General features: G+C 43.2%; 1 protein-coding gene across 4 annotated transcripts in view; it reads left to right on the forward strand.

The window, feature by feature from the left end:
* Positions 1–20,690, forward strand: part of SOX5 (SRY-box transcription factor 5) — a 282,377-nt gene that overhangs the window by 153,665 nt on the left and 108,022 nt on the right. For all 4 annotated transcript variants that reach the window (XM_040345422.1, XM_040345423.1, XM_040345425.1 and 1 more), the window contains 2 exons: positions 9,579–9,751; positions 10,751–10,819. In XM_040345422.1, coding sequence (XP_040201356.1) covers positions 9,579–9,751; positions 10,751–10,819 — 242 coding nt within the window. The remainder of the gene's footprint in view (positions 1–9,578; positions 9,752–10,750; positions 10,820–20,690) is intronic.

The following is a 20,690-nucleotide window of genomic DNA, read 5'->3' on the forward strand; positions in this document are numbered from 1 at the left end:
GTGTGCAGCCATTGAGATTCCTTGTTTCCCTGTGTTCAGCCATTGAGATTCCTTGTTTCCCTGTGTGCAGCCATTGAGATTCCTTGTTTCCCTGTGTGCAGCCATTGAGATTCCTTGTTTCCCTGTGTGCAGCCATTGAGATTCCTTGTTTCCCTGTGTGCAGCCATTGAGATTCCTTGTTTCCCTGTGTGCAGCCATTGAGATTCCTTGTTTCCCTGTGTGCAGCCATTGAGATTCCTTGTTTCCCTGTGTGCAGCTATTGAGATTCCTTGTCCCCTGTGTGCAGCCATTGAGATTCCTTGTTTCCCTGTGTGCAACCATTGAGATTCCTTGTTTCCCTGTGTGCAGCCATTGAGATTCCTTGTTTCCCTGTGTGCAGCCATTGAGATTCCTTGTTTCCCTGTGTGCAGCCATTGAGATTCCTTGTTTCCCTGTGTGCAGCCATTGAGATTCCTTGTTTCCCTGTGTGCAGCCATTGAGATTCCTTGTTTCCCTGTGTGCAGCCATTGAGATTCCTTGTTTCCCTGTGTGCAGCCATTGAGATTCCTTGTTTCCCTGTTTGCAGCCATTGAGATTCCTTGTTTCCCTGTGTGCAGCCATTGAGATTCCTTGTTTCCCTGTGTGCAGCCATTGAGATTCCTTGTTTCCCTGTGTGCAGCCATTGAGATTCCTTGTTTCCCTGTGTGCAGCCATTGAGATTCCTTGTTTCCCTGTGTGCAGCCATTGAGATTCCTTGTCTCCTATGATTGCGAATTGCTATAGCACAATGTCACATGCCCAGCCTTAAAGTGCACAAGCGTGTCCTCTGTCCATTTACAGGCCTGTCTCTCCCGCCCTCATTATCCAGGCTTCACCCAGCGATGGGGGCAATTGTCATTTTAAGGGAAACCTACAGAAATAAATTTGCTGTTTATCTGCAAAAAGGAGGATGGAAAAGCGAGTTATGGAGGGCAGTGATGGATTATGGGAATGCTAATCCTTTCAGCGATGGATCGTCCCTTGAATTTAAACATATGTTTCTTACGGGGTTAATATGCGGATTATAGAGGATAATGTTACTGGTCCCAAGATAATGGAAAAACATCCAGTACATGTGTGAGATGAAGGCGGTACGTTTTTGGGGCTGAATCCCTGTTTTTGAGAAATGATTATTAATTCTGCCAGTGCTAGCGGTGTCACAGGTATTGGTGGCATTGGATGGACAGTCATTTAATAGGGTAAAAGTAGGTGTCAACCCAATCGGTAAAATCTCATACACCCTTTAACATGTTGTTGTAAATTTCAATATCCCTAATTAAAATAATCCCTGGAGATCCTGCGTAGAAGGACCGTAATTGAAGCACTACCTGTTTTGGGTTGACTATGATCTGTCCACCATTTTTTTTTATTTTTTTGCTCCTGAGTTGCCCCCCATCACATGGGCTTCTGGAGAAGACTATCAGGACCATGTTATACAGGCATGGTCTACTGTTGTCCCCATTATGCAATCCACTGGGAGAAATGCCAATAAACACTCATAAGTGGCACCACTCCACATGGATTCCATGCAGTGACTCTGCATTTTAGAAACTGCCCCCCCCCCCCCACACCATGCGAAGTTAAAGGTCTTTTTTTTTTCAACTGCAATATTTCTTATTGCCACCAGGCAAGAACAAGCAGGGCCACATATCTTTCACCTGTTCAGCGTTGCTCTGCACCGACGCGTTTCACCCACAATATGGCTTAGTCAGGAGTATGACTACAAGCTAAGACTCAGCCCACATTGTGATTTCAAGGGGGAGTCATCACTCAAGTGCATGTACAGGCATACCCCACCTTTAAGTACATGGTAGGGTTTGTATACAGGAAATGGCTGCAATGAGACTGCAGAAGATCAGCAAAGGATGAAAAATAATATTCTATAATCTATAATTTTATATAATAAAATCTGATTGAAACCTGGCAATTTGTTTCTGATATGCAGTGTCCAGAGCAGACTAAACGTCATCTAGTTAGGATTCCACTTGAATTTCATAGGAGCAAAGATGGCAGCCGTTCCCCTCTCCTCGCCTGACATTGTTCCAAAGTTACGGAGCGGCGACTAATAATATATTTAACGTGGCGGACTAATTTCAGGATTCATTTTATACATTTCAATATTTGTACAACGTTAATACGACGCGGGCGCCGGGTCCGCGGTCTGAGTTACATTAATGTGTTTGACCCCTGCACGCTGAACGTGAGCGAGGGAAAGAACTGCCCCATAATTGGAGGAGCCAGAGTCAACCGGTCAATGTATTCCAAGAAATCTCAATTGAATATATCTCACCGTCCGCCGTGTCCCTCCGTGTCCTGGGCACATTTTTTTCCATTTTAACACAATTACACACAATAGGCTGTAATTATTCACACAGGCTTTTAAGCAATAAACACCGGGCCGCTGACCGCATCGCCGCGTAAAAGGTTTAACCGTCAGATACGCCTCACGCAAAACACACATCGCCGACTCCCCTGAAGTACCGACATGTAAACTTTTCCTGGGCGCTCAGAAAGATGCGGTTAAAGAAGAACTCTGGCCTGGTGGATACCTATCTGTTCCTAAAATTACTGCCTGGAATTGCATGAATGGAACCAAATGGAAATAAAGCTGCTGCCATTTGTGCTTTTTTTTTTTTTTTTACCAATTTGTTTTTGGGCAGATTAAAAAACACAAAAAGTGGCAAAAATGCTCTACTTGCTGTTCTGCAGCTTCCCCATTAAAGTCTATTGACCCAGAAATGCACCGTTTTGCATTAAAAAAAAAGTCCCTGACCCTTTCCAAAAACGCAGAAGCTGAAAAACCGCATAGATGTGAACGTGTCCCATAGGAAACCACGAATGAACTGTAGTGTGTTTCTGCAAAAAACGCAATAAAAAAAATGCATTGGTGTGAACCAGGACTTTATAGAAGAGGATTAAAGGGTCATTTGGCTCAGCTGCAGTTTTTGATCTATTTATTATCCATACATACACTGGAGTCTGGAAGGTTTGATGACTGACTGCAAGGGAAAGAAAGTTCTGGAGAAAAGGTGCAACACAAGAGAAGTCCTGGAGGGACTTGGAATTGACCCTGGTAATTTTACAGTAGATGTTAACCCTAAAAAAAGTGCCACAGAGCTATTGTCAGTGAGTTTTTATTGTTCATGACAATAAAATAATGCCAACATGTTTCGGGGGCTCAAAACGCCACCTTTTTATCAGGACTTAAAATGTCAGCAGTAGTTTAGGTTAAACGTCCAGAGATCTGAAATGGAAAGACATTTTTGGAGATCAGCTAAAGAATGATGGGTAAAATGTATAGCACTGAATATTTCCTTACCATGGTATCTGAAAGTGGGTGAGATATATTGGGCAACAAGTGAACATGTTGCCCATGAATTGTGTTGAAAGCAGAAAAAATGGGCAAGCACAAGGATTTGAGTGACTTTGACACGGGCCAAATTGTAAAAACTAGACGACTGGGTCAGAGCAACTCCAAAACTGCAGCTCTTGCCGGATGTTCCTGGTCTGCAATGGTCAGGACTTACCATAGGTGGCCCAAGGCTCATTGATGCACATGGGACGTGAAGGCTGGACCGTGTAGTCCGATCCAAAAGAAGACCGACTTTAGCTCAAATTACTGAAAAGGTTAGTGCTGGTTCTGATAGAAAGGTGTCAGAACACACCGTGCACCGCAGTTTGTAGTGTATGGGGCTGTGTAGCCACAGAGCAGCCAGGGTGCCGTGCTGACACGTGCCCACAGCCAAAAGTGCCTACACTGGGCATATGAGCATCCGAACCGGACAATGGAGCAATGGAAGAAGGTAGCCTGGTCTGATGAATCTCATTTTCTTTTACATCATGTGGAACCTGGGGAAGAGGATGCACTATGGAAAGAAAGCAAGCCTATGGAGGCATGTGTGATGCTTTGGGAAACCTTGGTTTCTGCCCATGTGGAGTTCATACCTTGACGGGTCAGGGCTGTTTTGGAGGCAAAAGGAGGACCTTCTCGGTATTAGGTGGGTGGTCGTAATGTTTGGCTGACTGGTGTGTACTCTCGTTTGCAGAGAAATTTCTGTCCAGCTTTACTCTTAATTAGTTATGGTATTTTAAACCCTGATGAAGAGGGAGCTTTGAGCACCTGAAACATGTTGGCTTTATTGTGTTGCAGTGAACAATGTAAACCTATTGGACTCTACTATTAGTTCCGTGGCGCTCACATTCTTTTTACATGTGTAATGATTTATCTCCTTTTTTTTTTTTTTTAACCCAACTCATTGCTGCTGGTCTCCTGCTGGCCTTTTCTGCCACTTCACGTTGATATACACTAGTTCCAACTATTGCATTGGACCAGCTTTCTGGTTTCCGATGGTAATAATGGTGACCCATGTTCGTACAATGTGTGTCGGCACGGCTGCTTGTAGCCTCCACCAGGGGAGCATGTGGCAGGGTGGTAATGTAACAGTATTGTTGACAGACAGGGACATAATGGCATCACCCAATAACAAGAAGTGCCTGAATAAGAACCTTCATGGCAGGATCATCAGGGATTATTTTAATGAGAAATAACATTTAAAATGGCTGATTGGGTTTATATTTAGAGCCGGTTCGCATAGGGGCGACCTGTCAGGCGACTCAGCCACCTGACAAGTCGCGCTCCGCTCTGTTTAATGGAACCGTTCTAATAGGAGCGACTCAATTTGCTCCGACTTGGAAAAAGGTTCCTGTACGACTTTGGGGGCGACTTGCATTGACTTCAATACAGAAGTTGCTTCTCGTCTTGAGATCGCCTTGCCGAGTCGCCCCCAAAGTTGTGCCGCCTGTGTGTGAACCGGCTTTAACTTTAATATTTGAAGTTTGACTAGTAAATATAATGAGGGAACTTCTAAATGCCAACATTTTGCGGGATGCTGCCGTCCCGAGGACAGGACTCGCTCGCTGCTCCAAACAGTGACTACATTGCAGACAAGCCGACCTAATCACTGTTTTGTTGTCGGTGTCGGCTTTGCCGATCCCTAGACAGTTCTGGAACATGTGATTGCTTACAGTAAAAGTGGTCAGTCTCAGCTGCACATTGAACAAAGTGAATTCTTTTTTGAGCCAAAAAGATCCCATAAAAGTTCTGTATATTGAGTATCCTATAAAAGTTATTCTGATCAACAGGCCTGCACTTCATCTGCGGGGAGCTCGCCTCCGTCTTTGGTGGTTACCAGTAAATGAAAACAGTAGCAGGGCTGTGGACGGCTTTCACAGCCGCAATGGAATGAATTTTTTTTTTTTAAATGTATTTTTGTTTTCATGATGGTTTTTAATAGTCGTACCTCTGTTCAGTAAGCGGGTGAGCAATCGCTGCAGCTTTCCTCTGAAGTCCCGTCACCGTCATGTTTTCACAGATATGCTTGGATACTGAAATGTCTCCTTTCAAAGACCAGGCTTTTTTTTTTGGAATTTTTTTTTTAATTTTAAAAATCTTTTTCAATTAAATATTAAAGCGGAACTTGACTGTATCTGAGCACCACCAAAAACTGAAAATCCATTTCATTCGTGTTTAATATTCAAAGCAAAGTCACCCACCCATACATGTCTCCATGCTTTTTATTTTGTTGAAATATCCCCTTGAACAGCACCACCCTAGCATTTCTAGCAATGGGCCTCTTGAGTTAATATATGTAACATTTACTTTCTAGGATCCATCTACCCTTAGTGCAGGCAAGAGGGTTTGCTTACCGAGAAAGCCCCTTCTTCCTTACTTCCTTCCTTCCAGATGAAATAAGAAAAAAAAAGCCCATGAAGACTCAGGACTGCGATGTATGTCATCATTTTGGCCTAGGCCAGAAACCAGGAACCAATCTTGTTTTGGGTTTCCAACTGGGCAGTTTTTAATTTTTCGGTAATTTAAAATTGATTTCTCTGCAGTAGTTTGTGTCTCTGCTCCTCCCACCATGAGATTTCCTCCAGTAGTTTGTGTCTCTGCTCCTTCCACCATGAGATTTCCTGCAGTAGTTTGTGGGAGAAGCAGAGACACAAACTACTGCAGGAAATCTCATTGTGGGAGGAGCAGAGACACAATGAGATTTCCAGCAGTAGTTTGTGTCTCTGCTCCTCCCACAATGAAATTTCTCTGCAGTAGTTTGTGTCTCTGCCCCTCCCACAATAATATTTCCCTGCAGTAGTTTGTGTCTCTGTCCCTCCCACAATGAGATTTCCTGCAGTAGTTTGTGTCTATGCTCCTCCCACAATGAGATTCCCTTGCAGTAGTTTGTGTCTCTGCCCCTCCCACAATAATATTTCCCTGCAGTAGTTTGCGTCTTTGCTCCTCCCACAATGAGATTTCTCTGCAGTAGTTTGTGTCTCTGCTCCTCCCACAATGAGATTTCCCTGCAGTAGTTTGTGTCTCTGCCCCTCCCACAATGAGATTTCCCTGCAGTAGTTTGTGTCTCTGCCCCTCCCACAATGAGATTTCCCTGCAGTAGTTTGTGTCTCTGCCCCTCCCACAATGAGATTTCCCTGCAGTAGTTTGTGTCTCTGCCCCTCCCACAATGAGATTTCCCTGCAGTAGTTTGTGTCTCTGCCCCTCCCACAATGAGATTTCCCTGCAGTAGTTTGTGTCTCTGCCCCTCCCACAATGAGATTTCCTTGCAGTAGTTTGTGTCTCTGCTCCTCCCACAATGAGATTTTCCTGCAATAGTTTGTGTCTCTGCCCTTCCCACAATGGTGAGATTTTCCCCCGAAATAGATTGCCACCAGCCAACCTCCACTAGCACGCCAGTTTGGCAGTTTTGCTCAGCACTGTCCTTTCAGATATATTGTTGCTCTTCCAAAAACAAGTTGTTTTGTGTGGTAACTGGACTTGCCCGGGCTTTGTGTACTGAATGTGAGTGGAAATTGTGAAGCAGCTCAGAAGCCGAACTTAATTGTTTTTGTAATGCGGTACAATGTTTATGAAAGTAAAAAAAGTGAAAATATTTGATTTTTCTTTTTTTTGGCGTTACGGGGTTGGTTTTTCCTAATGACTAAACACAGCCGCAGAAATCTGTTTAATCCATTTGTAGACGACAAAACATTTTCAGTGACAAATTTCCTTCTTTTTCTGCTTTGAGTAAAGAATCCCGCTGTTGTACCTTTGAATGTTTGAGCGTAGAAAGTAGGAATGTCTTGTAGGACAGACAGAGCAGAGGGTGTCTGGGAGTACGGTGGAAAAAGTGACTTTCATACATGGAGCCTGTACAGCGGGATGTTGTTGGCACTAAAGATTGTGTAACAAACGTCACCCGCGTCAGTGTGGTTTCTTGTCACTTGCTCCTCTGGTTTTGTAAAAAACAGCAAAACAAGTTTGTTAAAGAAAAATGTGTCTTCTGTGTTAATCCTAAATAGCAAATCCCAATTGTAGATTATTACGCCAGCTTAGAATATGGCAAAATATTATATTGTGTGTAATATCATTTATTTTTACAAATGGAGAAATATATGATCTTGTTGTCTTGTAATATTTTTGTAATATAGTCCTGATTTATTCTCATAAGTACATACAGAGGTGTTTGTGTCTTTATGTATACATTTAGATGTATTTAATCTTCCTGCTTCATAATCAAATAAAAGCTCCTCAGTTGAGTGCTGACCCCTAGTGGGGAGAGACTGTGAAAAATAAATATTTTACATGCTTCACGCATTGGTTAGGTCTTTCCTTCATGAGTTCTAAGTTGTTTGTAGTTTTTAGGGTTCACAGACACAAATGAACAATTGCAAATATAAAGCATGACTGATAGACAGTAATCTAGAAATATATAGGATATATAGTATCTTAACATATCATAAACACTGCTGATGGGCCAATTGTATATTGTCTTCTATTAATCGGCAGACTCATCCCTGATATCTATTTTTTGGGTGTCCCAAAAAAAGTTTGGACCTGATTAAAAAAATAAATAGAAAAAAAAAAAGCTCAGAGGAGTTGTGGGGTGCAAGCTGTGAAAAGCAATACAATATATATTAAGGTATGCAGCAGGCATGGAAAGTAATTGGGTTTTGTTTATAATTTTCTAAACTGTGTTAGTTATTAAAAGTATCCAGGAATTTCCTTTCCACTAGTAGTGATAGTCAAAAATAGTGATATTAGTGGTAGCAGTATTAGTAATGACATTGATGGTAGTAGTGCTATTAACAGTGGCTTTATGGGTAATAGTATTAGTAATGTTGGTGGTGGTAGTAGTACTAGTAGTGATAATAGTGTTATTATTTATTGTGGTGGTAATAGTGCTATTACCAGTGGTGGTAGTAGTAATAGTATTAGTGGGGGTGGTAGTATTGGTGGTGGTGGTGGTGGTGGTGGTAGTAGTACTGATAGTAGTAATAGTATTGGTGGGGGTGTTGGTATTGGTGGTAGTAGTAATAGTATTAGTGGGGGTGTTAATATTGGTGGTGGTAGTAGTAGTAGTAGTGTTGGTGACAATAGTAGTATTAGGAGTACTGATGGTGGTAGTAGTAGCACTGGTAATAGTAATCAACTAATCATAGTGGTATTAGCAGTGGTGTTGGTACTGGTAGTATCAGCACTGGTAGTAGTAATAGTATTGGTGGGGGTGGTAGTAGTAGTAGTATTCTAAGTGGTGGTGGTGGTATTGGTCGCACTGGTAGTAGTAGCACTGGTAGTAGGAATAGTAATCATAGTCATATCAGCTGTGGTGTTGGTACTGGTAGTAGTAGCACTGGTAATAGTATTGGTGGGGGTGGTAGTAGTATTTGTAGTGGTGTTGGTGGTAATAGTGGTATTAGTAGCACTGGTAGTAGGAATAGTAATCATAGTGATATCAGCAGTGGTGTTGGTACTGGTAGTAGTAGCACTGGTAATAGTATTGGTGGGGGTGGTAGTAGTAGTAGTATTCGTAGTGGTATTAGTAGCACTGGTAGTAGTAGCACTGGTAATAGTATTGGTGGGGGTGGTAGTAGTAGTAGTATTCGTAGTGGTATTAGTAGCACTGGTAGTAGTAGCACTGGTAATAGTATTGGTGGGGGTGGTAGTAGTAGTAGTATTCGTAGTGGTATTAGTAGCACTGGTAGTAGTAGCACTGGTAATAGTATTGGTGGGGGTGGTAGTAGTAGTAGTATTAGTAGTGGTATTAGTAGCACTGGTAGTAGTAGCACTGGTAATAGTATTGGTGGGGGTGGTAGTAGTAGTAGTATTCGTAGTGGTATTAGTAGCACTGGTAGTAGTAGCACTGGTAATAGTATTGGTGGGGGTGGTAGTAGTAGTAGTATTCGTAGTGGTATTAGTAGCACTGGTAGTAGTAGCACTGGTAATAGTATTGGTGGTGGTGGTAATAGTAGTAGTATTCATAGTGGTGTTGGTGGCAATAGTGGCATTAGTAGCACTGGTAGTAGGAATAGTAATCATAGTGGTATTAGCAGTAGTGTTGGTACTGGTAGGAGCAGTGGTGGTGGTATTCGAGTTTCCTTCAATGTAGAACTTTCTTTCTAATTTGGATCTAGTCTGAGACTGTGTGCGTTTAATTCCACACGAGGGACAGGGACGCTTTGAGTATGTGAGGACAGTCCCTTTAACTCTCTTCTCTTCCCCCCCATAGGGACCCCTGAGAGCCTGGCGGAGAAGGAGCGGCAGTTGATGGCGATGATCAATCAGTTGACCAGTCTTCGAGAACAGCTGCTGGCAGCCCACGATGAGCAGAAGAAACTCGCCGCCTCACAAATGGAGAAACAGCGCCAGCAGATGGAGCTGGCCAAACAGCAGCAAGAACAGGTGAGACCTGGCGATCGATTGATGGCCGCTGTCCGACCCCATGTCCCTGGATGCCGGCACAGTGTCCCGCTATGTAATAAGACCCCCTACTATGCAGAGAGGTACAATCAATGTCCCAGGACAAGTAATAGCTCGATGTGCTCCATCCCTTCTGTTTACATCTCTCTCCAAATTTCCAAAGCTGCAAGGGACATGCATTAAAGATTTGCTCCACCCAGAACTAAGGTTTCCCTGTCTAAGGGATGCCGCTGAGACCTCTACACCAAGTTCCAGGCTCTGCACTCTTGCTGTGGCCTTTAGGAAGAGCTCTGCAGCAGGAGTGGGAACCCCCCAAATGGGGGGGGGGGGGTGGAAACGGCCAATAACTAGGGCAGTGAAATCTTACTCCTGGAGTACCCAGATATAAGAGGCCAGCCATTTTATACAGATTTGTGATGTAAATACACAGATTTCAGGGCCCTCTCCGTCGGGAATTCTTTTCTTTCACTGAGCAACCAGTGGAGAGAGAAAGACTCGCCTTTTATGAGCCCAAATTTTTTTTTTCCGATGGGGGTTCTGCCTGAACTCTGTATCCCGGGTAAACTCTATCGCTGTCTTCTAGGACCTGAAACAGCGCTGTCAGACGTTTAGCTTCTATAACTTACTTCAAGAGAAAATGAGTGGAGACAGAAGGGCCTATCACTCTTCTTTCCGCCTTCTCTCCCTTTTCCCTTTGTTGTGCATTTGTGTCTCCTAATAGTTCCTACACAGATTATGATTATTATACAGGATTTATGTAGCGCCAACATGTTTACACAACGCTTTACAATATAAAAAGGGAGACAATACAGTTACAATACAATCAAATACAAAAGGGTTAAGCGGGCCCTGCTTATAAGAGCTTACAATCTAATTGGGTGAGGCAAGTGGTACAAAGGGTTATAACTGGGGTATGAGCTGATGGAAGTGATAAAAGACCAATTGGAGGCAAAAATAACCTGAATCTACATCTCTCCCCAGATTGCCAGACAACAGCAACAACTATTGCAGCAACAGCATAAAATCAACTTACTGCAGCAACAAATCCAGGTAAGTCCTCATTTGTTACGTCTTCCTCGCTATGCTGTAATTGGCTGCTTTTTCACCTGTATTGGTGAATCCCAGCGCTCCCTGGCAGGCACCCTGCATGTGCCTGTCATGACTCTAGTGTCCTGGTTCCCAACCTGTGGCCTGAGGCACACATGCTGACCTTTTGATGTTTGAGATCTGGCCTGAGGGTCCCAGCAGTCAGTGGTGCAAGGATTGATTTGTAAAGGGGCTTTTAATAGCCGTGTTCTCTAGCAGTTTCACGTGTCCACAGTCTCCATCCACTCCTGTAAAACACTCTCTAAGTCTAACCACTTCCTCTAGCAAGTCTTCAGTTTGACATTTTTCTGTAGCATTACATTTAATAAATATTATATAAAATTATATAAAATGTTAAAGTGGACATGTGATTGGAATCCACCCTTCTTGTTGCATGTCAGCTTTGCCAAATTACTTTAGTTTAGAGTTAAAGTGGAACTAAGGTTCACAATACCCAGGGCTGCTCACCACAATCACTTGTAAACACAGAAGTCTGGTTTCTGTGTTTACAAGTGACAGCTCTACACTCTGTGTGTAACCCCCCTGTACTCTGCACTATGTAATGCAATCCTCTTATTTAATGCCCCTTTAAGACCCTCCTATTTTTCGTGAAATTTGACTGACCACACCCACTATTTGATGTGATTTGGAGTGTGTAGGGTGGAGGGGATTTGGGGGGTCGTGGTTGAGTTCTAGCACCTATTGTTTGAGAAAAAAAGCCCTGACAATGCTGATCGCTGTCTGAAGCCTGCCAAATCCCTCGCTGGTATCCCCTCTCTGTTTTCTTCTGAATGCCAGTCTTCAGCTATCATGATTGACTGACTGGTGCGAGATAACATGACTCCCACACATGCGCAGGAATTCCGTGTGCTAGGAATTTCAACCAAGCTGCACACATGTAGTTTAAAGTGGAAATACATTGCATCTGAGCACCATATACCAAAAACACTATTTAATTCAGTTTTAATATTCAAAGCAAACCCATCTATCCAGGTCTTCATGCTTTATTTTGTTGAGAAATCACTTTGAAAAACAACCCCTAGCATTTCTGGCCCTTGCCGTCTTGAGTAAGGGCAGAGGATTCAGGTAGCATTTACGGTACTTTTTGGAATCCATCTGCCCTTACGGGCTTGCAGGAGAATGCCATTTGAAAAAAAATCCTCTAGCCGCTCCCCCCCCCCCCCCCCCCCCCCGAAGATTCCTGGAATGTATGACATAATTTGCCTAGGCAAGAAACCAGGAATTAACTGAAGAAATCTGAAAAAAAAAAAAAAAGTTTAAAGGAGTTGTAAAGGCAGAAGTTTTTTTTTTCTTATCTTAATGCATTCTATGCACTAAGATATAACGACCTTCTGTGTGTAGCAGCCACCCTAGCACTCCCCTAATTACTTACCTGAGCCCCATCTCTCTCCAGCGATGTCCACAAATGTCTAAGCTCTCCGGGACACACTCCTCTTGATTGGCTGAGGGACAGCAATTGCACCATTGGCTCCCTCGGCTGTCCATCAAAGTAAGTCAGTCAGCCAGCCAATCAGGGGAGAGACAGAGCTGTGACTAGGCTCCAGTGCCCCCATAGGAAGCTGCTGACTGTGGGGGCAATTGATAGGAGGGAGGGGCTAGGAGCACCAGAGAGAAACCCGAGAAGAGGAGAATCTGGGCTGCTCTATGCAAAACCAACTGCACAGAGCAGGTTAGTATAACGTTTGTTATTTCACATTATCTTCACATGCGGCTCACAGCAGGGGTCCGGTGTGTCCCCATTTCCGGTCTGATTTTAGCCCGTATTTTTGGCTGAATTCAGACCTGAAACAGACCAAAAGACGCACAGGGCTGCTGTGCAAAGCGGACATATATTAACTGCAGGTCTCTGCATAGCTAGAGCATATATTTGATAGCTTACCATACTTGTAAGTAAATCCGGCACATATTTACTATAGCCTAGTCACAAACTAATGATAAAACTCACAAATGCATCCGCACAGCATTGACACGTGATCAAACGCACATACCTGTTAGTAAATCAGCATGTTGTTAGCAATGTTTTCCTTTAGCCTCATAATGAGAAAATGCCTGGCGGTCAGCCTGCCAACAGGAGCAGAACCGAAACAGGGTTTCAGAGACCCGGGTCTTCGGAAACCGTGAAAAAAATAAAACAAAACAAGCCATAGAAACAGTGCGGGCCCTTGTTGTGCCGGGCCCTCACCTTGGCAGACCCCATCTATCAGTCCACGGCTCAGACAAACCCCGAGTTTCAAATAAACAGGCTGAAATTTATTGTCCAGGAAGTGGTGTAATTCACCTCATGGAACATTGACATTGAATGATTATGTTCTACAAGGAGCAGACAAAGGGGGCTCTGTGCGGCCCCTGCCAGGTTCCTTCATTAACTTTTTTTTTTCTTCTCCCTCAGCATTGTCATTGTGTAGTAAGAACATTAGCGGGAGGGAACGCTGCAAGGGAGCAATACAAAAATATTCTCTTATGACCCATTTTATTTCTTTGAAACCTGAAAAGAGCAAAATTTTGAAACCGATTTTTTATTTTTATTTTTTCTTCATCATGTGTGATGGTTGTTCTCCATCAGCTATGACAGGAATTTGTGGACTGTTCAGAGTTAGGGGTGAATTTATTAAAGGCAAATAGACGGCGCACTTTGACATTGAAGTTGCACAAATGTTCCCCAGAGCTCAGTGAAGCTCAGTTGATTTCCATTGTCCAATCATGTTCAAGCAATGATGCTGTTTCTCTTTATTTCCCTTGCCTTTCATTTGGGTATTCTTTACAAAGTTCAGCTTCAACACATTTACTAAGCTCTGGGTAAAATGAGTGCAACTTGCAAAGTGCACAATCTATTTGCCTTTAGTAAATCTACCACAATGTCTGAAAAGGTCTCATGTTATCCGATAGAGCTTTGCATTTGTGTATGTTGAGTGTTTTTTTTTTTTCTTTTTATGCGATGTGTGGAAAAATCCATGTTGTTTTTATGATATTATATCTTTTTAATCCAATGCAAAAAAAGAGATGGAACTGAATTTCAGGGTCATTTTATTATTATTATGGTACTTATATAGCGCCGTCAATTTACGCAGCGCTTTACATATACATTGTACTTTCACATCAGTCCCTACCCTCAAGGAGCTTACAATCTAAGGCCCCTAACTCACATTCATACATATACTGGGCCAATTTAGACAGAAGCCAATTAACCTATCAGCATGTCTTTGGAGTGTAGGAGGAAACCAGAGTACCCGGAGGAAACCCACGCAGGCACAGGGAGAACATGCAAACTCCAGGCAGGTAGTGTCGTGTTTGGGATTCAAACCAGCGACCCTTTTTACGGCTAGGCGAGAGTGCTAACTCACTACACCACTGTGCTGCCCACCTCACTATGTACTATACACTACTATACTATATAGTCCTGCAGTAAAAAACAAGCATGTTTGACACTTACATAGTTTTTGTTAAAAATCACTTTTTTAATGTCTGTGACTTCACTACTGGATACGGAAAAAAGCTACAATGACTGAGCTCAGCAAGGCGGGGTTTGAGAATTGAGATGGCACCAACATAGACGCGAGTTTCACAACTCGCATTCGGCGCTCTATAAGTATTTATTCCAATCCAATCCAACATCACTTCCTTTTACTCTGCGGCACCACTGTATGAAACTAGAATTCCCTTCATGCAATTGTAATTTTTTCCTTCAATAAGCATACATGTGGGTGAGATTTCAGCAGGCTAGAATGGGTGGCACATACCAGGAGTCTCCTGGTTTGTCCTCCAAATTCAACTGTGTTGGTGGGCAGTACAGATGGGGAGTTTTTTTTAACGCTGAAAACACCCCCCTCGGCTTACACTGGTGTCATCAGTGTACCTGAAATTATTGACAGGCTGCGGGAGTCCATTCATTGTTTATAAGTCGCGGTCTCCTCCTGGTCCCCTCCGTGATGGGCGTTTCTCAGCAGACACAGTTCCGTCTATCACAGACGTTGTCTTATCCTCGAACCCAGTTTCCCAACAGACACTGTGTTCAGTGTTCCGCCAATCACGGACCTCTTTCATCCTCAGACAAGAGGACGTTCGTGATTGGCGGGAACACTGAACACGGTGTCTGCTGGGAAACTGAGTCGGTAGATCAGAGAACATCCGTGATAGGTGGAACTGTGTCTGCTGAGAAAAGCCCATCACGGAAGGGACCAGGAGGAGACCGCGACTTTTAAACAATGAATGGATGCCCGCAGCCTGTCAATAATTTCGGGCACAGTGACTTGGGCACAGTGAGGCGTGCAAATGGGCACTGTTGACCCTCTTTTCCGCTTACAGTAGCTACTGCATTCTCACCCTCGGCTTATACTCGAGTCCATAAGCTTTCCCAGTTTTTTTGTGGTAAGATTAGGTCCTCGGCTTATACTCGGGTATACACAGTAATATGTAAAGTAAAAAAAAAAAAGGCAATTTTATTCTTGAGTATCTATACGCAGAGGTAAATATAAATAACCAACCATATGGTTAGGGAGCAAAATCTCGAATCCACTCTGAGAAGAAGAGATATATACTTTATATACTATTAGAGGTTGAATCTGGTAAATATCATCAGACTCGGAGATCAAGTTTTTTATTTAAAATAAATGAAAGCCGTTTTTGCAGATTGTATGACAGACTCCCTTGTCATAGACGGGTCACTTGATAAAAGCGAGTACAAGGATTTTTTAATATGAATATTCTCTTACGTGTGGCCAACATAAGGCTCGGTTCACATCTATTCACAATCACAAGTTCTCAGACACTTACTGACACGTATGGACGGTGTACTGAGCTGTATGTGAGCTGCACTGTATTTCCTGATCTGTAAACAAATAATGCATCCTGTATGCAGGTCAACTAATCGGCTCACCAATTAATCGATTGTGAAAATAATTGACAACTATTTTCAGCTTTTATCATCATCACTGATAATGAGCACAGATAATGCCTGATGAGAAGCTTGGCAGCTTTAGGTTAGGAAAGCTAGAGAAGCACAGAGGTAACATCCTGGGTTAAATGAAACCTTTCCGTTTAAATTCATTCTTTATTTTAGACCAGGTGTTGTGATCACTGGGTCTCTGTGCTTCTCTATGCAATGCAGGCAGATCATGGCTGGTGGGAGGTGCTGTACATAGCTTCTGAAAACATCACAGCATCTTGCCTCAGTACTCCTCTGACTAGCCTTCAGCCCTGATGTAAGCAATGTGCTGCCTCTTTGGGGGGGATTAAGCAAATACTGAAAATTCAGCAGAATCAATTTCAGTACAGGAGAAGAAGCTGTGCAAGGCTGGAGGTCGGATTTAAACATGCTGTCCTCATCACTTAAAGTGGAGTTCCACCCATAAATATAACATTACATCAGTAGTTTTAAAAAAATGTCATTAGTCCTTTAAGAATTTTTTTTTTTTTTTTAGATGCCTTCAAAGTGTTGTTGCTAGGCAGAATAGTTAATCTTCCCACTTCCTGCACCTAGGTGCTTAATGCTTCCTAACCTACACCGCACAGACTCCTGGGAATGTAGTGGGTGTAACTTTCCAGGAGTCTGTGCACTCCCCAGTCTCAAAAAATCATGTGACTTGGACAGTACAGGTGCTGAAAACGATTACACTGCTTGTGCAGCACTGAGCATGTGCGAGATCTGGTAGGCTGAAATCCAGGAAGTCATACAGTCTGGCTTCATGATGCCCACACTTAAGATGGCCCCAGTCAATTTCTATTTTATTAAGTGTCTAAATGCTGTAACAACCTAACAAAACGGACCTTAGTTTACAGACTAACTTTACTAGAATACATTAAGCTTGTGTATTACAGGGGTATTTATATATAAAAAGTGAAATTGTGGCCGGAACTCCGCTTTAACCTCTGTCAGGAGGAAAGGCATGGATCCTGTCTCCCTGCAAAGCATTGACTGGGGTCCATGTCTTCCCCTAGTAAAGGCACCTCCCACGTTGTTTAGAAAAACACTGGCTAGGCACACAGTTGACCCTTTTATTCGCCCCTAATGTTAACCCCTTCCCAGCCATTGTCATTAGTACAGTGACAGTGCATACTTTTTAGCACTGATTACTGTATTAGTGGCACTGGTTCCCACAAAGTGTTAAAAGTGACAGTTAGTGTCCAAATCTCAGCCGCAATATCAATCAATATAGCCCGCTATAAGTCGCTGATGGCCGCCATTACTAGTAAAATAAATACAAATATCCCATAGTTTGTAGACGGTATAACGTTTGCTCAAATCGATCAAAATACGATTATTATGTTGAATCTTTTTATCAATATACAATAATGAGTAAAGCCAGGCAAAGAATAACACGATTCCAATGAGTGTACAATGCTATATTAAAGCGGGATTCCATCCGCAATTTTATTTTTTGTTTTTGGAAGTCAGCCGCTACAAACGCTCTTTTACGGTAGGCCTGTGAAATAAAATGTTTTTAGCCATCGGCGGTGGGATGAATGGGCAGCGGGCCTGCGGGTGGTGAATAAGGGCCGGGCACACCCAGAAAGCTGGTAGAAGAAGATCGCTCCATCCCATGCTGACGCGGTGTCAGTAGCAGCTGTTTTCCTGCATCTTGTAAACACAGAGACAGGCAGCTTCCAGGGGCCCGGCCCCCTCCCCCTCTGTCCCAGCCACTTTCCCATGACTCTGCAACCTTTTCCCAAACAACTGAGAATGCCGGCGGAGCCATCGGGAACAATTGTTTCTCACAGAGCCACAGCTGATGTGCTATCAGTTATCAGTGGGGCTCCGCCCTCCACTGTAAGTCAGATAAATGCCTGGGAACCCTTCCGATCAAACAACAAAAGGCGCTGGGGTGGGAGAGAGACGGGCGGAAATCGTTCCCTTAACCCTTCGCGCGCCGCCCCGAGGCCCACTTTTCCCCCAGACGCAGGAATGGTGCGACATCTTGAAAACATTTGAATTTCTTGATAATGACATTTTAAAGAGCACTTAATAACGGCGTCATTTGTCACATCGCAGGAAGCCCAAGTGTCTGTTTATCATCTGACTTCCAGCTCCATGCCTTTTATGACTTCACTTTTCTCTAGTAATTCTGTAACTTTTATATCAAGACCCAAATTTCGGAGGATCTGAAGAGCCAACCACTATTTCCTATTCTGATGGGTAAACTGTAAAAATAAAAAGGACTTGGCCGGGAGTTGGGTTCCTCTGGTATTTGGGTGCAGATTACAGGGTGGTGTCACTGTCCTTTATGTGTGTTTGATACATTGCAAACCCATAGCTCCCAACTGTCCCTCTGTCCCTCTTTCCTCCCCATTTGTCCCTCATTTTGGTCTGATCCATATAGATGTATATAAAATTTTTTATCTTTCACGAGTTTCCCAGGGCTAAACCTTTCATCTGAATTCTAAATAGCTGCATTTGTAAATTGCAAAAGCCAATATAAAGGAATACCGTGTTTCCCCCGAAAATAAGCCCGGGTCTTATATTCATTTTGGCAACAAAAGACACAGTAGGGCTTATTTTCGGGGTAGGTCTTACCATGTAATGTGCTGTCTTCTCTCCCCCTTTCTCTCCCTGCCTGACAGGAATCCCCAGTTTAACGGAGTTAAAATGCTTGTAAAATCCTATAATCCACTCTATTACAGTATTATATAATGTACAATGTGTGTGTTTCTGTAATATAATTGTGCCAAATACCTTCGTTCTAGCGCTTCTGTGACCCGCCGGAGCTCTCTTCCCCGCAATTATATTACAGAAAACACACACATTGTACGTTATATAATACTGTAATAGAGTGGATTATAGGATGTTACAAACATTTTAAACTAGGGCTCATTTTCGGGGTAGGTCTTATATTGCAGCCATCCTGGAAAATAACGCTAGGTCTTATTTTCGGAGTAGGTCTTATTTTCGGGGAAACAAGGTAGTAGTGGTAAAAAAGCACTTGTAGGTTTAATCATCCTTGTTTTTTTTTTGTACAATTCTCCTTTAAGGGGGTGTGGCAAGGGGTGTGTCCTATGCCTGCATACTTTTACTGATAGGTGTCCCTCATTCCCAACTCAAAAAGTTGGGAGGTATGCAAACCGCACCTTTGCATTTTTGTTTGACATTGAAGTACATAGAAGCGCATCAAAATGGATCTCAATGCTTCTGTTTATGTGCGTTGGTGTGCATCATAACGAATATCGAAGTGCCGCGATACACATAAACGCATTATGATGCAAATCAACATGCTTCCATGCGTGTTGACATGCAGTATAAAGTATGTTTCAGCACACGCTGAAAGCGCTGACAGCACGTGTTAACAAGTGTTGATATGCGTTTCTGTTGACTAGAATAAAAAAAGGCATAGGTGTGAATTCAGTAGATCTAAACCTAATCCGTAAAAAATCATTAACATGTTAATGTTATTCTAAAAGTCATTTTCAATCATTTAGTGTCTATTTCTTTGCGGGTTATGCTGCGTGAGAGCATGCATTGTGTTAAGGAGGTCCATTCAGAATTAATGAGCTGCTAACATACAGTAGCGTACCTAGAATGATGATAATTTACCCTTTTTTGCAATGCACTACTGTGTGTTCTGGCACGCTACAACACAGGTGCTTTGCCTTCATGCTGTGGTCTCCCTTTTCCGGCCTTCATCTTGCCCTTGGGGCACTGTTCCTCCCACTGACACCAATCATGGGGCACTCACCCTCCCTCGGACACCAATGGTGGGCCACTATGCCCTCCCAGGAATAGCAATGATAAGGCATCGTTTCCTTGCAGGAATAGCAATGATGGGGCACTATTCCCTCCCACGAATACCAATGATGGGGCACTATTCCCTCCCACGAATGCCAATGATATGGCACTATTCCCTCCCACGAAAAACCAATGATGGGGCACTATTCCCTCCCACAAATACCAATGATGGGGCACTATTCCCTCCCACGAATGCCAATGATGGGGCATTATTCTTTCCCAGGAATACCAATGATGGGGCACTATTCTCTCCCAGAAATACCAATGATGGGGCACTATTCCCTCCCACGAATGCCAATGATGGGGCATTATTCTTTCCCAGGAATACCAATGATGGGGCACTATTCTCTCCCAGAAATACCAATGATGGGGCACTATTACTTCCAGGAATACCAATATTTGGGCATGATTCCTTCTCCTACTGAACACAGTCACCATTTACCTGACTACCAACCCTTAAGCAATGTTTATTCTTACTAATGCTGGGCCCAGGAATTTTTTACCTGCATTGGCCACAATGTAGCCTTCTTAAAGTCTAAAAGATGGTTTGAAGACCCCTGCCTTAGGCTGCATTCACACCTGAGCGTAGCGTTTTCCGCGGCGGTTTTTACCGCGTTTTGTCATGATTTTTGCAGCGTTTTTTACCGCGGTTTTGGACAGGTCTAGGGTGACCAATGTTAAAAGCAGAAAAACGCCCAAATCTGCCTAAAAAAAAGTCCCAGAACTTGTTTGAGCTTCAGGCGTTTTTGAACTTCTGGCTTCAGGCGTTTTGTAGTGGAGATGTGAACCATCTCCATAGAGAATAATAGATTTTTTCCCCTCCAGCGTTTTGTAGCTTCAGGCTTCAAGCTACAAAACGCTCAGGTGTGAATGGGGTCTTAGTGTATTGCAGTGCCTTCCAAAAGAATGCCTCCTTAATGCACCAACCCATGTTACATGTGTTACCGCATGCTGTGTTACCACGAAACTAAAGTGTGAATAATAGGCAACTTTTATTAAAGTTAAACCTGGTGATCCTGCCATATGAAGGTCTTTGTTCAGACAATTCTTTTCCTGTCTCCCTCTGCATTGTTTTCCTGTCACAATGACTTCTGATGGCAA

The sequence above is a fragment of the Rana temporaria genome, chromosome 3, assembly GCF_905171775.1.
Source record: "Rana temporaria chromosome 3, aRanTem1.1, whole genome shotgun sequence".
Classification (NCBI taxonomy): domain Eukaryota; kingdom Metazoa; phylum Chordata; class Amphibia; order Anura; family Ranidae; genus Rana; species Rana temporaria.